The sequence below is a fragment of the Podarcis pityusensis genome, assembly GCF_964106645.2.
Source record: "Podarcis pityusensis genome assembly, chromosome: 4".
NCBI classification, from domain to species: Eukaryota; Metazoa; Chordata; class Lepidosauria; order Squamata; family Lacertidae; genus Podarcis; species Podarcis pityusensis.
In genome coordinates, this window is record NC_138027.1 from 16127476 (window position 1) to 16145083 (window position 17608).

Sequence of the window (17608 nt, forward strand, 5' to 3'; positions counted from 1 at the left end):
GAAATGCAATCCCACTAACTAAATATTCCCCTGGATGGATGGGCAGGCACCATTTTGTATTCATGAGCTGTGACTGCAGATGGACTTTGCAAGTCTAGGGAGGTCCCAAAAGGACCGTTTGATGGTTTCATTGCCTGTGTTGATATGCAGAAATGGATGACATCCAAGCACCTTATCCAGGCTAATATTCTAAAATGATATACGATGCCCATTCATCTCGCTTTGCTTATTTGGGGAAGCCGTTCAAGCGTGCCAATTTGTATATCCCCTTAGTGGTTGCTTCATACTCTCCTGCTTGGTCAGGATAATGAGGTTTTATGTGGATGCACGTCTAGGTATATCAGGGGAGGGGAGGGGAACTTGCCCCAGCTTTCTGGTGCCCATATATCTGTAGTAGCTATCGCCCCAGCAGCTGCAGCCAGACATACCACTCCCTCCATCTAGGCAGCCAAGACATATTGCTACATTTCAAGGGCATATTCTATCCAGGTTGAATCTCTAGAGGAAAGCAGGTGAGTGACGTGATGTCATGGACTGGCTGGATGCAGAGGAGTGGTGGTGGGACGATGGTGAGTGGTCAGAGGGAGAAGACTGGGAAGAAGAGGTGTCAGAAGCTGAAGAGGTAACAGGGTTTAGTGAGCAGGAAGAGACTGGGGCAGAGAGCAGTCCAGGCTCAGAGGCAGAAGAGGCTGGAGAGGAGGAGGAGGGCCAAGAGACAGAGACGAGTCAGGCTCGTGAAAAGCGAAGGTGTATCCCTCTCCTGCTTCAACAAGCTCTTCTCCCCCCGGTCCCCCAGGACCAGAAGAGGTATGAAGAGGGAGGTGCAGAGACAGGCACCCCAGCATAGTCTCAGATTGCTTGGGAAGGACCCAGAGGAGGAGGAGGTTTAGGCAGCTGTGGGAAGGCGGGGACCTTCAGCCCCCACAACTGCCTCATTGGGGCAAGTTCTGCCATGAAGAGTTGCTATGCTCACTAGGCCTGTGGGATTAGCATTTTACATGGCAGCTGCAAAACATCATCAGTGTCTCCCTCTTGTGGCTTCCTTTTTCAGCTTTCAGAATTTGATTTAAAAAAAACAAAAAAAACAACTTTGTATTTTCCCCAGTTGTGCACAGCCCGCTGCTGTTCTGTCTGGCTATGACTTCCATAGAACGTCCTAGCTATTTCCTTTTCTGTGGTCTGTCTGTCCTTCCTAGGATTCATTTTAACCATTACCTTTGCTGAAAGAATTGCACTGTTGAAAGAATTGCACTGTTGTTGTTGCCCATTTCCCACTAAATTGTAGGGGTGGTCAGGATTGGGAGGATGGTATGGGGGAGGCAATATTCGTCCCTTTTCCTGCATACAGTGGTCCCAAAGAAAACGACGGACTTGAATGGCTCTCAGGGAGGATTTGACAAATTCATGGAGGAAAAGGTTGTCAGTGGCTACTAGCTTTGGTGGTTGTGTTGCAGGTTGTGTTGCAGGCACTTGTGTGAGTACCAGGTGCTGAGAACCACAGCAGCTGAATACCAGTTGCTGATAATCACTGCTGCAGTTGGGTCCTATTTAAAGACTTCCCCTAGGCATCTGATTGGTCACTGTGAGAACAATATGCTGGACTAGATAGGCTTTTGTTCTGCTCTAGCCAAGCTCTTCTTGCCCGCTTGCATTCTTAAATGGCTTTCTTGCAACTGTGACTAGAGACAACGGTGGTGTTGAGAAGGGAATGATACTGCTGTTGGCACCTGTGGTATGTGTGTTCCTTCCCACTCTTGTTTCTAATGAAACCTGCATTGCAAGGTTTGGTAAAAAAGGTAAAGGGACCCCTGACCATTAGGTCCAGTTGCGGCCGCCTCTGGGGTTGCGGCGCTCATCTCGCTTTATTGGCCGAGGGAGCCGGCGTACAGCTTCCAGGTCATGTGGCCAGCATGACTAAGCCGCTTCTGGCGAACCAGAGCAGCGCACGGAAACGCCGTTTACCTTCCCACCAGAGCGGTACCTATTTATCTACTTGCACTTTGACGTGCTTTTGAACTGCTAGGTTGGCAGGAGCAGGGATCGAGCAACGGGAGCTCACCCCATCGCGGGGATTCGAACCGCCGACCTTCCGATCGGCAAGTCCTAGGCTCTGTGGTTTAACCCACAGCGCCATCCGCGTCCCATGCAAGGTTTGGTAGGAGCTTCAAAACTCTGCCAGCCTGCTTGAAGGGAGGCACAACATCACCATCACAGGAAACGGTGTCTCTCTCATACTGCCTTCACTGCTCTTAAGGACCATAAACTGTCTCCAGGCTGCGAGTTGCATCGGCAAACAGCTATCCTGGCCAGGAACGGTGGTGTCCTCAGCGCTGCCGTCCACCCTTGAACCTGCCACAGGCTTTCCTCATTCTTCTTATTTATGAAGCACTTAAAAATTCTATTTTGTACTGTGCGAAGGATGAAATAGGCAGAATGGCTGCCAGAACGGTTTACAATCTAGCAGATGTGGCATAAAAGGGAAGGGATGGTAAGGGAAGAAGAGGACACGGAAACACAGAGGGTTCTGGTGGATTTGCATAATGGCCAGGTGGAAAGGCAGCTGATGTGCTTCTTCGCGTACAGGTTGCAATCTGTTCCCTCAGCATTCAGCAAAGCCTCAAGTCCCTCTTTGTCTGCTTGCTTTTGGGTTTGTCCTCGGCTACCACCTGTGGGGGAGCATCACATATGTAGGTTCAACCTTGTTTTTCCTCTCCTAAGACGGAATCTGAAGCCTGCTTGAAATGCTTATTGGGCAGGTGCTGCAAACTCTGTGATGGAGGAGAAAGGGCATACCCACCCCCGCTTCTGCCATGCTCTTGAGATAGTCTCTTTGCACCCACAAAACCTTTAAGTCTCCTCCACACACACAGTACCCTTGGTCACAAGGTGATGAGAGCAATTGCCTTTTTCTCCCTTGAGAAGTACATAGACCTGAAAGAGGAAGTTGGAAAAGCGACAGTCTATCCCACTTCCTTTTTCATCTCTATCTGCCCATCAAAGGCTCAGGTTAATTCTGCTAGATCTGACCCATTGGGAAAGTGACGTACACTGTGTACCTTTCCTTTTCATGTCTTTACAGTGGGGTGCTGAACCAGGAGTGGGTGGAAGTGAACTGACAGCACTCAGTCACAAATCCAAATGGGCCCAATGAGCTTAAAAGGGTTGGCATACATGACACATTGCAAGCTGCTCCATGCAAAATCCTAAACATACTGTCAAAAAAGGGAAGAAATGACAACAGAAATGGTGTGGGTTAAACCACAGAGCCTAGGACTTGCCGATCAGAAGGTCGGCAGTTCGAATCCCTGCAACGGGGTGAGCTCCCGTTGCTCGGTCCCTGCTCCTGCCAACCCCGCAGTTCGAAAGCATGTCAAAGTGCAAGTAGATAAATAGGTACCGCTCCGGCGGGAAGGTAAACGGCGTTTCCGTGCACTGCTCTGGTTCGCCAGAAGCGGCTTAGTCATGCTGGCCACATTTCCCAGAAGCTGTACGCCGGCTCCCTCAGCCAATAAAGTGAGATGAGCGCCGCAACCCGAGTCAGCCACGACTGGACCTAATGGTCAGGGGTCCCTTTACCTTATATTGTTCCCCTGTTTGTGGGAAGTGCCTTTACCTTTACCTTTTATTGGCTTCCATGAGGACCCCATCACTCATGTTATGTTATGTATGTGGTGGAAAGGAGGGAGACATAGCTGGTCCTCTTCCACACAGATAGCAGCACTGGTCCAGTAAGTGTCCGAACCAGGCTTGTACATCTCTTTCTTTCTTTCTTGTTTGTTCCGACTACGGATGGGTTACAACCTGATATGTCACTGAATTATGCCACACTTGGCCCCAGATATCATAGCCTGGGCTAGTAATTCTCACCTCAAGGAAGAGACAAGCATTGCAAACCCCCAAGAATTCTTCTTCCGATAGGATTAAAACTCAAGCTCCAGAAGAATCCTTGGCTCATCACCACCCCACTCTCCAAACTGAAACCCCCTAAAACAAAACTTTTGCAGAGTCAGGAGAAGGACTGCCTAGACCACCCTTGACCTTGCAAAAGCTGTCAGTTGAGGGCAAGGGATCTGGGAGAAACTAGACCCATTTCCCAACTTGTTCGATGGGACGGGACGTGTGGGACGGGGACAGCTAAGGTTGCTTCATGGTGCTGAAGTAGTAAGTGAATAACAACGTAGGACAATGATCCCGGATAATCTGACCGTTTCGCTGGAATCTTCTTCAGCACAACCCATAAATTAGAAAAATGCACAAGGAGCAGTGGTCATGAGAATATGTAACCACTTACTATTTCGGCACCGTGAACACCTTAAAAAGTTTTACCGCTTAGCCCACAGGATAGCATCTATTACTTTGTTTCAACCATAGACTTATTATACTTCTACGGACTTTTAAAGATTGACAGACATATGTTCATTTGATTTCAAATATATTAGAGTTTACAAGTGTACCCATTTTGTTTTTGTTGTACTAAATCATGTATATTATGCAATAAGAATTGCAGTGCTATCTAGTATACTGGTCTTCGTGTTGCTTGTATTGTTTGTTGTGTTAAGTTTGCAACACAGGGGTTTGTTGTTCTGTAAAGGTTGTCTCTTAGGCAGTCCATGGGTGGCTTGCCCATCACTAGTCACAAGCCATTTGGTTAGGTCATTTTTAGGACGTTTGCCAGCAGCTGCTTCCCGCTGTCATTGCAATATTGCAGTCCATTCACAATGTAATGCAATGTACTGTAAACGGGCAGAGGCCAGCTCTGGTTATTAGCAGAGTGAGAAGAAGCAATAGGAGTGACTGAGAGGGACGCTAGGAAGTTGCAGCAGTAGCAGCAGGAGGCAGACTGGAAGCAAGCAAAAAAAACCGTGTTCTAAGAGCAATAGGGTTTGCCCTGTTGTATAGAGGCAAAGATGAGTCAGATAGCAGAGACATGCAAACAAAGGCAAAGGGGCGGTGAAGGCTTCTTCAGCTCAGGAAGTGCAGAGATGGTGTTATAAAGTCAAGTGCTAAAAATAAATTGTCATGGCAATGGAGTCTTCAACGGTAGCTAGTCCTGCACCGATCAGTACATGTGAATATATCCCTAAGCAACCTAACAAACAGAGGTTGCTGGTGCAGAATCCCTATGCAGGTGCGTTCCCCCCACCCCCCGCAAATAATGTGGGAGTTACGTTCCAGGCCCCTACATGCATAATTGAAATTGCGTAAAGTGGGGAGAACCCTTTAAACACCCTCTCTGCCACTCTCTCTCCAATCAATACAAAAAGTACTGTATCCAAAAATATCCGCAACTAGAATTGAAGTTTTGGGGCCAGCAGGAGGCTGGATGACGTGTGGGAAAGTGACTCTTGCTGCTGCACTACCCCGCATGTCAGCTGTTAGGCTGAGCAACGTAAACAAAGTCCCGCTGCACCTCCGGTCTGTTTGGGGCTTCCTCCACCCTCACTGACATCCTCTTTGGGCTCCAGGGAGGGTCTTCTCATGAGCCACGAGGACCCTGCATTTCCAGGTGTGAACCTGTTTATTTATTTCCCAGCAACACATATGTAAGTGGGGAGATGCCTGTACTTTGCAGGTCACTTAAATGTAACCACCATCCTGCTGCGATCAGTAACAGCAGAATGTTAGTGCACACTGCTGATGCTGACCACATTGCATTACGGAACAAATCTAAGGGCACGCAGTCCTTCATTGTCCTGACATTTCCGCTTTCCTGTTGCAGATCGTGGATGGCAAACTGTGGTTCCAGCTGGACTGCGGAACCGGCCCGGGCATCTTGGGGATTTCCGGCAGAGCTGTTAATGATGGGAGCTGGCACTCGGTCTTCCTGGAGCTGAACCGGAATTTCACCAGCCTGTCGCTCGACGACAGCTACGTGGAGCGCCGCAAAGCCCCGCTCTACTTCCAGACGCTCAGCACCGACAGCTCAGTTTACTTCGGCGCCCAGGTGCAGGTGGACAACGTCCGGAGCCTGACGGACAAGAGAGCGACGCAGGTGTCGAGCGGCTTCCAGGGCTGCTTGGACTCCGTCGTCCTCAACAACAACGAGCTGCCGCTGCAGAACAAGCGCAGCAGTTTTGCAGAAGTGGTCGGCCTTACAGAGCTGAAGCTGGGCTGTGTGCTGTATCCGGACGCCTGCGAGAGGAGCCCGTGCCAGAATGGAGGGACTTGTCTGAGTGTGCCATCTGGTGGTGAATATCTTGCATTCAGCCTTACATTTCCGGAGGTGACGGGGAGGGAGATTGGTTGAGCTTTAAGTTTCTCATGCCAGCAGTCACCATTTGGGGGCGGGGGGAGAGAAAGAGGTTTTGTTGAACTAAGGAATGGGTTGGAAACAGCCTCTGCTTCCTTCTTGGCACAGAACTACCAGCTTAATAATCTGCCTCATTTCAATTAGCAACATCTTGCTGCGTCCCTTGCAGCTCTGATCAATAGCATTGTCGGGTCGTTTGGCCATTATGGCAGGCTGCGTGGAAGCATTTCTGGAGCCGAGTAGGCTGGGTCACAACTGAGTTTGTGGCAGCAAAGGAGGCCTTCATAAGCATGAATACATCCGAATGGAAGTGCCACATCTAGCTGTTGCAAACATATACAATGGACTCTCCGGTTACGTAATCTCCGGGTTGCGAAAGCGGCAAATCCAGGAGTATTTTTCCGGGTTTCGCCGCATGTCCAGAAGTGCTCTGCGTGCCATGCACATGCACAGAAGTGCTCTATCACACCATGTGCAGAAGCGGCGCCTCTGGTTACAGATTTTTCAGAGTGCTCACAGACCCCCAGAGCAAACTAAATCCGTATCCAGAGGGTCCACTGTATCCCGGAAGAAGTGGAGGTACAGTGGTACCTTGGGTTACAAATGCTTCGGGTTACAAATGCTTCAGGTTACAGAGTCTACTAACCCGGAAGTAGTACCTTGGGTTAAGAACTTTACTTCAGGATGAGAACAGAAATAGCGCGCCAGTGGCACAGCGGCGGTGGGAGGCCCCATTAGCTAAAGTGGTACCTCAGGTTAAGAACAGTTTCTGGTTAAGAAGGGACCTCCGGAACAAATTATGTTCTTAACCAGAGGTACATGTACAATTCTTACAAATGACCTTCCTCTGCCTGGCTGCTGTTTGCGGGTCACTTTAAATGTGAACTGGTCCATAGAATCGTGACCTCAGAGAGACCCAAGAGCTCCCTTTTCCTAATCAAAAACATCTCTGAGATAGGATTGCCCCACAAATAGAGAGATAGAGAGCTAAGCAACAAACAGCTCTTCACACAAACTTGCTCTTGATCCCTTTGGGGATTTGGTTCATCACTAAAATAATATATACGTACGTTACTGTGATTAACAAAACAGATATTTATATGGCAAAACGTTTCCCTTTCCACCTTCGTCAGCTGCTCTGATTAAAAAAGAAACACACACACTGATGAAGGCGGAAATGTTTTGCCACAAAAATAAAATCTCTGTTTTGTTAATCACAGAAATATACACACACATATCTACATGCATACATATGCTTATTATTTCTTTGTCTGAGAATGCCTTCTGAGGTTCTGCATTTTGCTGAGATTCCTGCATTGCAGGGGGTTGGACTAGAAGACCCTCAGGGTCCCTTCCAACTCTGAAATTCCACGATTCTTGCTTTAGGCTGCAGTGCAAGCCCAAGCACTCAGGATTCCACTGTGCTGATGCGTTCTTGTGCGAGCCTAAGGTGTGTCTGCAGGCGCACAGCGACAGATGCAACTGTTTTGCATTCCCAGTTTGTCGTCTGCCGCAATATCACAAAGGGAAACTTGCGTAGATAAGATTCACAAGCTGGATGTGCAACTGAACGTCGCTCATCTCACTTCTACACCTGGAACCTGCAACAAAACATGGCTGCCTATCCTCCTCTCTAAGAGGAGAGTGCTCCTCTTCAGGGTTCCAGGCAGCCAACTGTGCTGTCCTGCAGGATATGAGTAAGACGCAGGGAACTAAAGCAGGGAATCACTTCCAAATTCCCCACCATTTTTTCTCCTCCAGCTTTCACTCAACATTAAACGGCAATTGAACATGAGCAGTCCTCATTCAGCTACTGGGGAAGGAGGAGTTTCCCCCTTAGTTTTCTACTGTTGCAAATTTTGGGGTTCCCTTTGATTCCTCCCTCTTCCTTCTCAGTGGTCTCGTATCGGCGTCAAGTCTGCTGGCACTCACCACTTGGGTTCCCTGTTAGGAAGAGTTGCTCTTCAGCTATTACGACAGCAATGCTTTGCCTAGACATGGGGCATGCAAAATACGCAGTTTGTTGCAATGTCCAGATTGGCCCTGAGTCTTGGCCCGCGAGAGGGCATTCACGTCCTGAACCACCCAGGAACTGAATTTGAATTTCCCATGACCTGCATTTTCTCTCCCATCTGTCGATTGACCTGTCCAGGAGCCTTTCTAAGACTGTTGCTGTACACAGGACACTTCTCCCACACAGGGATGCAGGAAACCATAGAATCACAGAGTTGCCATGCAGGAATATGAAGCTGCCCCTTATTTGGGGATCGAACCTGCAACCTTGGTATCATCAGCACCACGCTCCAACCAACTGAGCTATCATATGCTATGGAGGTTCAGGGGACACTTCAGCAATGCCAGGATGCTGCTCAGTAGCCGTCCTGCATGACCCTGATTCCCAATCTCAGTAGTTCTACCCGTTTGGTTCAGAAAATCCCTGTGCGGTACGAATATTAACACTGACTCCTTTCTCGTTTGCTTTGGTTTAGCGGGGAGTGAGCTTGAGGGCACGTCAGCTGAACTGAAGATGGTGCCCAGAGAGCTGAAAGGTAGTGAATGTAAAAGCTTTAGCACATTAAACAAGTAAAGACAGCAGGCTTGGAATTTAATATGAGGCATCAGGGCGCATGTTGGGGCTAACTTGTATGTTTAATGGCTCTTTATCTGCAAATAGGAGGTTGAGGAAAGAGAGCACGTAGCAGGACCCAGCAAGGAAAGAAGGGTAATAATTCAAAAGATGTAGAAGCTTTCAAGGAAATTGCTAAACAAGATTATTTACGTCCCTGGGGAGTGAGGATAAAACAAATGCCTAACTTTAACTTGGACGGCGTATAATAAATTAGGTCAAGCGTTCGCCGCATGAATAAACTAAGTAAAAGGAGGAAACCAGGCTCCTCTTCCTATTGATTTCGCTGGAGTCTATTTACACGACCAGTCAGCAAATAGCGTGATGTGCAAATTGAAACCTTTCTAACAAATCACTTTAGGATAATTTCCCCCTTCTGTCCTCCCCCCAGGCAGAGTTAGATATTTCATATTTTACATTGGCTGCTGGGAGGGGAATGGGCTGCGTGAATACATCTCCAAATGATGGGTTCATTTTATTATGAGAGGCATATAAACAGCTCTGCGGTGAAATGGTTTGCCTCTCCATTCTCTGCTCCAGAGCTCCTTAGGCCTCAATGCCTTCGTTGTTGCTGCTGCTGCCGCTGCTGCAAAGCGAACACCCTGGGGGGATATTTCAGCATGCAGGCTCGCTCTCTTTCTCTCTCGTTAGGAAATGTATTTGCTCGGGGTTTTTTTTTCACTGTCTCAGCAGTATATGTAAATAAAGGATTGTTATGGTGCCATAATTCTAAAGCAATGGGCCCTAACTATGCGCCAGCCAATCTATAAAGCAATCTGCTGTGACATCGATGTGGCCACTCTTTGTTTTCTTTCCTCTCCTGCCCCCAGTTCCAAGGCAAAATAAATTTGTTAGCCCAAGAGATCTTCTGCACATTAAAAAGAGCATATGTAATTAAATGGGGCTGGGTGCAAGGTCTCTGCTCTTTGTCAGATGCCCTCAAACTGCAGCCGTGTGTGGCAGAGGATTGCGTTTGCTGGAAGAGATGCTTGCGGCAGCCGCGTTAGAACGGGACTGAAGGCCTTTCCGCACATTACTCAGTCACTGTGAACCAGGGACATGTGTTGTAAACAAAACCTGCCCTTTTCCCCTTATGGGGTATCTAAGAGCCCGTACAGTGGTACCTCGGGTTAAGAACTTAATTCATTCTGGAGGTCCATTCTTAACCTGAAACTGTTTTTAACCTGAAGCACCACTTTAGCTAATGGGGCCACCTGCTGCTGCCGCGCCGCCAGAGCACAATTTCTGTTCTCATCCTGAAGCAAAGTTCTTAACCCAAGGTACTATTTTTGGGTTAGCAGAGTCTGTAACCTGAAGCATCTGTAACCCGAAGTACCACAGTACAGAGTCCTCACGTGGGTTCCCTATTGGTAGGAGAAAATAACAGAGGCCAACCAGAGAATATTGAGAAGCAAAACAGGTAGTAAGCCTGATCTTTATTAAAGCTGTTGCAACAAGGTGCTCCCCTCACACAGAGGAGGATCCAGAACAAAGGTGTGCCTGCCCTTATACAGACATTTTAAATTCCCTGCCCTGGAGCTCAAGACCACCCCCCACAAACATCATACCTACATCACAGAAAAGGTGGTCTACAACAGAAATTTAAATGTTGTTTTTCCTGTCTGCCATATTATCTGATAATGCCTTATCTGATTGCCTTTCCTGGTAGTCTGGCCATTCCTTTGAGATGGTGATTACTAAATTCCTGTAACAAGGAAGGTTTTTTCACCTCCTCCCTCCTTGCAGAGAAACATTTGGTCAGCTTGGGAGTCAAAATGGTTTCACTACTGTCTTCCTGTGCTGCTCCAGACCTGTGGTTTATATATTTATGTATGTATTTGCTTGGTACATTTATTACATATCTAAGACCTTAAAATTCTTATAACACATGTCATAAGAGGAGCCTGCCAGATCAGGCCAATGGCCTGTCTAGTCCAGCATCCTGTTCTGACTGGCCAACCAGATGCCTGTGGGAAGTCTTCAAGCAGGACAGGAGCACAGCAGCACTCTGCCCACCTGCAATCCCCAGCTACTGGGGTATCCAGAGGCGCATTTGTGGCTTTGGGCCCTTGTATTTACTGGACCACCTCTCCTGGTATGCCCAGCAGAGGACCTTAAGGTCCATGAATAACCATAGTTTAGAGGCCCCAGGCCCTAAGGAAGTCAGATTATCCTCCACCAGGGCCAGGGCCTTCTCAGTGATGGCTCCGACCTGTTGGAATGCTCTGTCCCATGAAACCAGGGCCCTGCAGGATTTAACCTCCTTCCGGAGGGTCTGTAAGACAGAGCTATTCTACCTGGCTTTCAATTTGAATTTAGCCTGATCTTTTATTCCCCTTCCTTCCCTCCCCCTCCCCTTTTTATGAAGATCACCTGCTCTGGGATCCCACAGCTAATTCTCCCCTGGTCTCCTCGCTGGCCCAAATAGGACTAATTTAGCCAGCTAGCCCTGGTGATCATCTAACGTTTATTGGATGGATTTTCCCCTAAATTGATTTTTTATTTTTGAATTTAATATTATTCACGCTTTTATACTGTATGTTATGCTGGTTTTTTTGTTGTATCACAATTAAGTGTTTTAAATTTGTTGTTAGCCGCCCTGAGCCTGGTTTTCTGAACCGGGAAAGGCGGAGTATAAATAAAATTATCATCATCATCATCATCATCATCATCATCATCTCTGACAGTAGAGGCAGAACATGGCCATTGTGCTAGTAGCCATTGAAAGCCCCCCCCCCCCCCGAATTTGTCCAGCCCTCTGTAAAGCCATCCAGGCTGGTGGCTATCACTGCCTCCTCTCTGGAAGTGAGTCCCATAGTCTGTTCTGTCCCCATTTCCACATTAATCTGTGAATGTTGCTTTTAAAAGTCCCTCGTGTAAAATGTTAGATTTAGAGGGGCAAAAGTAAAAACAGGTTTTCCCTCTGAATAATGCATTTTAAAAAAAGCCCACTCTCCTTCCTTGGAGATTTTTAAGCAGAGGTTGGATGGCCATGTGCCAAGGATGCTTGAGCTGAGATTCCTACATGGCAATGGGGCTGGACTAGATGACCCCTGGGGGTCCCTTTCCAACTCTATGATTCCGTGATTCCAAGCATTTGTTTTTAAACATCATTTTAATGCTTTTTTTAAATATGAGAATTTTGTTGGAACATTAAAAAAAAATATCCAAAAGCCATTGGATATCTAAGCTCAGGTTCACATATCAATTTATATTAGAATTCAGAAAGGTCAAATTTCTAAAACTCCCCTGCCCCCTAATGCAAGGGTGTGGGTGGTACACATGTCTGTAAATACAAGTTTCTTCTCTTCTCTTCTCTTGTTCACGCTTCATCTGGTCAAGTGTACATCTCAGGTGCAAACAAATAAATAATGTCATGTATGAATCAGCCCAAAAATAGCACGCAGGAAGCAAAGGTATTCATTTATTCCACTTCAGAAAGGAAGCCTCTGTTTACCTTTCAGAAAAGATTTAAACCAAAGCATTGTATTTGGTTGCTTGATGGAATTAAAGGATTCTTAAATCAGAGTTCTCCAGCTAACTGGTTTGTGGATTTAAGCCCTTAAGTACATTTGTTTTCAGCAAAAAGGATGAAATAACTGAATCAAGCCCTATTTGTGATTCCTGTGTAAGACACTGTTGTAACTTCATCAGCTTCTGTGCAGTTTGAGAGATAAAAGATGAAATATCTCTTGAAACCATATTGAAGGGATAGTCATTTATGCATTGGCTTCAGTCAAATTAACCTGTTTCTACTGATGGATTGGCAGTGCTTATTTTTGTCATGTCGGGAAAATATTTTGGGCATTGTGCGATTGCGTCCATTGGTTCCAGTGGGTTTACTCCGAGTATGACTTACCAAGATATCACCCATTGGCAGAAAAGTTGCAGGTGGCATTTAACATTCCGTACAATATCCTTTTTGTACATTGCAAACACACCACCTGCCAAAGACAGAAACAGCTGTGCTAGTAGTTGATGGCACTTGTTTGCGGCCACCAGAAGCTTCTCTCACTTTTCATTCACACATGATGATGAAATCAGCTCCTGTATTTCACGTAGCTGTGAAATTCAGCGTGTGCGTTGACTAGAATTTGCATTCAATTTTACACTAGTTGCCTCTTGCTTTTTATCTTCCACCAACAGCAATATCAAGCAGCACATTCCAAACTGAAAGGCATTCTTGGAATCGCTTTTGAGAATCCCCCAGTTCATCTGCTGGACCCGGCTTGTGATCCTTACTAAGCCAAATATAGCCCATCCCTCCCATACATGGCTCACCAGAACATTAAACCGAGCATTGCAAAAACAGCATTCAGCTTAGGGAGAAGATCACAACTTAAACGGGCGTGTTATAGAACAGGTACGGGTAACCTGTGGCCCTACAAGTGTTGTTGAACCACAACTCCCATAATTCCTGACCATTTGCCACATTCACGGAGGGTGATGGGAGCTGGAGACCAGCAATACATGGAGGGCTGCAAGTTCCCCACTCCTCTTGTGGAGAAAGAGTATTGCAATAAGACGGGTCAGCTATTATGCATAAGTATGGCTACTCTGTGATAGTGTTAAAGAAACACTGGTTTTTTTATTAAAAAAACTCACCCCATTGGTCTTCTTTTATATTAAGCTTAAATGTCCTTCAACCTCTTTGTTAAAAAAAGATTGCCATCAACATGGGATCTCTAAAATCATTGTCACCTAAGGTCATTCAGACATGACGTTTTGCTTAAATAGGGATTATGTTTAAACAGTGTAATATGGGAAGTTGTTCCTGAGACCTTGCAACTGAAAGCTGTAGATTTTTATGGCTCCAAAAAGAGCCACATTCTTAAGCCAGCCACTAGGGGGAAATAAAGCCCCACTTACGAATGCTAATAGGCAAACTGTACTGTATCATGTTTGGAGAGCAATCTTTGATTTGTGTGTTTTGTTTTGTTTTGTTTTGTTTTGTTTTGTTTTGTTTTGTTTTTTTAAAACACCTTAGGTTACCAGTGCAGTTGCCTCTCTCAGTTCACCGGGCGAAACTGCGAGTCAGAGATCACTGCCTGCTTTCCAAATCCTTGTCGCAACGGAGGCTCGTGCGATCCCATTGGCAACGCTTTCATCTGCAGCTGCAAGAGCGGGTTAACGGGACTGACGTAAGTTTGATGCTTGTGCTGCCTGGGGAGGTGTTGGAGGTCATGCGGTACTATGCACCTAGGTTACAGGTCCAGCATCACTGGTAAACGACATCATCTTGTAGCAAAGTGGGAAATAAACCTTGAAGAGTTAATGCAAGTAAGCGCAATGGCCTAACTCAGCCTTCCCCAACCCAGTTCCCTCCAGATGATTTGGACTACAGTTCCCATCGACCTCAATCAGGATAGCCAATGGTCAGGGAAGATGGGAGTTGTAGTCCAAAGTTCAGGAGGACATCATCTGAAGAAGGCTAGCTTAACTCAGCCCTTTGCTCTGTGTATAAAGTAATGATCCGAGGGCACATGAGAAAACACTCAAGGGGAAGGAGATGGGCTCAGGGAGATGTGTGGCCTGGGGATAATCCTGACTGGGTTGTCCGGCTTCCAACAAGTGAAACACATTAGCACAGTAAAACATCAAACATTAAAAACTTCTCTATTCAGGGCTGCCTTCAAATGTCTTCTAAAAGTCAGATAGTTGTTTATCTCCTTGACATCTAATGGGAGGGCATTCCACAGGGCGGGCGCCACTACCGAGAAGGCCCTTTGCCTGGTTCCCTATAACCTCACTTCTCGCAGGGAGGGAACCGCCAGAAGGCCCTCGATGCTGGATCTCAGCGTCTGGGCTGATCGATGGTGGCAGAGATGCCACTTGTGGCCTCTGATGTCACCCCTACTTTTTCCCCCCTTCAGGTGTGAGGAAGATATTAACGAATGCGAGAGAGAAGAGTGCGAAAATGGCGGCTCTTGCGTCAACGTATTTGGGTCCTTTCTGTGCAACTGCACTCCGGGATACGTGGGCCAGCACTGTGGGCTGAGACCGGTGGTCGTCCCAAACATCCAAGCCGGCCATTCTTACGTGGGCAAAGAGGAGCTCATCGGCATCGCTGTGGTGCTTTTCGTCATATTCCTGCTGGTCGTCCTTTTCGTGGTGTTCCGCAAGAAAGTGTTCAGGAAGAACTACTCCCGCAACAACATCACCTTGGTGCAAGACCCGGCGACTGCCGCTCTGCTTCACAAGAGCAACGGGATTCAGTTCAAAAACATGAGGAACAGCGGAGATGGCCGCAATATTTATCAGGAGGTGGGGCCGCCTCAGGTCCCCGTGAGGCCCATGGCCTACACCCCTTGCTTCCAGAGCGACTCAAGGAACAATTTGGACAAGATCGTTGATGGGCTCGGGGTGGAGCATCAGGAGATGACAACGTTCCACCCAGAGTCTCCTCGGATCCTGACAGCCAGGCGAGGAGTCGTCGTGTGCAGTGTGGCGCCCAACCTTCCTGCTGTGTCTCCGTGCCGTTCCGACTGCGACTCCATCAGGAAGACCTGGGAAAACGGCACTGAAAGTGAGTGGTTTAGGCAGACGCACATTTATTGGTTTCGCGAAATTTTGTATACCGCTTCAATTGTAGGAAGAAACCTCAAAAGAGGCTTGCGAACAAGATAGAAGCAATAAAATTATCACTAGAAATTTTGCAGCCATAACTTACAGAAAACAATAATTGTACATACTTTATCAACCTTCTGAGAAAAATACAAAACATTAAACCAAGCCACAGAGACTTGCGAACTACCCAGCCTAAAATAAACTTATAATGTCTGGTTTCAATAGATTTTTCAAATGCTTAACTCAGTCTTTTAGATAAGTTCATGAAGATACCAAGATAAGTTCAGTGTTATTCACAATACCCAGAGATGCTAGTGGAGTTGTAGATAGATGTTAATAAAGTTGTAGACAGTGATAAAGTATGTATAATTATTGTTCTGTGTAGATTGATCGCCAACGTATTGCATGAGTCACACTACTATCAGCAGCACAGGTTGCATTTTTCTAGCATAACTTAAGAAAGTCAAAACCACAAAGTCAAACTCATGCCAGCTTTCTAAACATGTGGATTACAGGGCTCTCCCCGCCCCCTATTTCTTACTTCATTCACTCATTAATTTATTCCCACCATGGCTGTCAGAGTGGCTTGCAGATCAAGAGAGAATAACGCACAATCCCTGCCCTCACCTTCACAACCTAAAAATATACAACACGAAAGGATAAACGGGGGGTGTATTACAGCTGCACATGGAGTGGTCTTCGAACAACTCACATTTTTGTGGTGAGGCAGATGCACAAACCTTTTCACTAAAATGGGGGTTATTAATTGCCAGCCTTTGGGCCACATCTGGATGTCAGAATTCTGCCACCACCAGCCTTCCAAATATTCCCGCTGTCTTTATCTTTTCCTTTAGCAGATAGGGCAGCAGAAGGGGGTGAAAAGAGCACGGAGGAGAGTTTTTTATTTTTAAAATCTTTTAAGCTGGGTTGATTCTTATAATTACTGTATTTTTTGCTCTATAAGACTCACTTTTCCCCTCCTAAAAAGTAAGGGGAAATGTGTGTGCATCTTATGGAGCGAATACAGGCTGCGCAGCTATCCCAGAAGCCAGAACAGCAAGAGGGATTGTTGCTTTCACTGCGCAGTGATCCCTCTTGCTGTTCTGGCTTCTGAGATTCAGAATATTTGTTTTCTTGTTTTCCTCCTCCAAAAACTAGGTGCGTCTTGTGTTCTGGTGCATCTTATAGAGCGAAAAATACGGTAGTTATTTTAAATACCGTCTTGAATTCCAACTTGGCAGGAATGGGCAGGATGTAAATATATTGAATATAACAACAGTAATAATAATAGTTAAAGTAGCTTTGATTGCACATTGTTAGATTCAGTAAAGATTTGTGCCCCGCCAATTTCCTTTCTTTCTTTTGTATGTCTAGGCAAAGGACTTGATGACGTGGAAGAGGTGACCTGTTTTTCAGGCAGCAATAAAGGCAGCAACTCTGAAGTCCAGTCCCTCAGTTCTTACCAGTCAGACTCGGGCGATGATAATGGTAATGGCATAGCTATCTTAACCCCCTCACTTATCACCAAGAGTGTATTATATGTATAGTGGTGATCTAGGAGACTTTCTTGTGCTGTGGATAACTGAAATGCTGAATAGCATGGTGTGTCCACTCTGTAGTACAAATTCTCATGGAATGGCTCCTAGCTGAAGGGGAAAGGAGCACGATCAGTTGTGCACAGCTATGTGCCAGAGGTAACTGACTTAAGTCAGACGTAACTGACTTAAAGAACAGTCCATGCTTTCCCTAAAGTTTGCTATGCTGAAGACGGCTATTCTGGTATAAATACTTTTTTTACAAACTACTACAAAATAATCATCACAAGAGAGGATATTTTAAAATCTTACAAATTCAGATCAGTGGCAGAGCACACGTTCTGCGTGCAGAAGATTTAAAATTCTGCATTTGGTTAAAGTGTTGATGGCCAAACGTGGCCCTCCAGCTGTTTTGGGACTACAGTTCCCGTCACCCCTTACCACTGGTCCTGTGAGCTAGAGATGATGGGAGTTGAAATATACTCGGAGTCGAGAGTGGATTTCATGCTCTTTATTCAGCTCATAGTGGTGGGGAGGAATGGAAGTTCTCCCAGAATGTTTGCTTTATATACATTATTTACACAATGGGCCCCACGTGACTGGCTAATTCCAGGATTTTCCTGTAGGCCA

The 17608-nt window shown here is 46.4% G+C and overlaps 1 protein-coding gene across 11 annotated transcripts in view; it reads left to right on the top strand.

The window, feature by feature from the left end:
- The window catches only part of FAT3 (FAT atypical cadherin 3), a 719557-nt gene that overhangs the window by 425433 nt on the left and 276516 nt on the right, over nt 1–17608 (top strand). For 7 of the 11 annotated variants that reach the window (XR_013985096.1, XM_081001695.1, XM_081001693.1 and 4 more), the window contains 5 exons: nt 5720–6188; nt 8740–8799; nt 13864–14017; nt 14750–15402; nt 16818–16931. Coding sequence is in view for 10 of the 11 variants with exons in the window: in XM_081001695.1 (XP_080857821.1) it covers nt 5720–6188; nt 8740–8799; nt 13864–14017; nt 14750–15402; nt 16818–16931 (1450 nt within the window). In the remaining variant the exon portion in view is untranslated. The remainder of the gene's footprint in view (nt 1–5719; nt 6189–8739; nt 8800–13863; nt 14018–14749; nt 15403–16817; nt 16932–17608) is intronic. The other 4 variants (XM_081001698.1, XM_081001702.1, XM_081001701.1 and 1 more) reach the window with 1 other exon arrangement.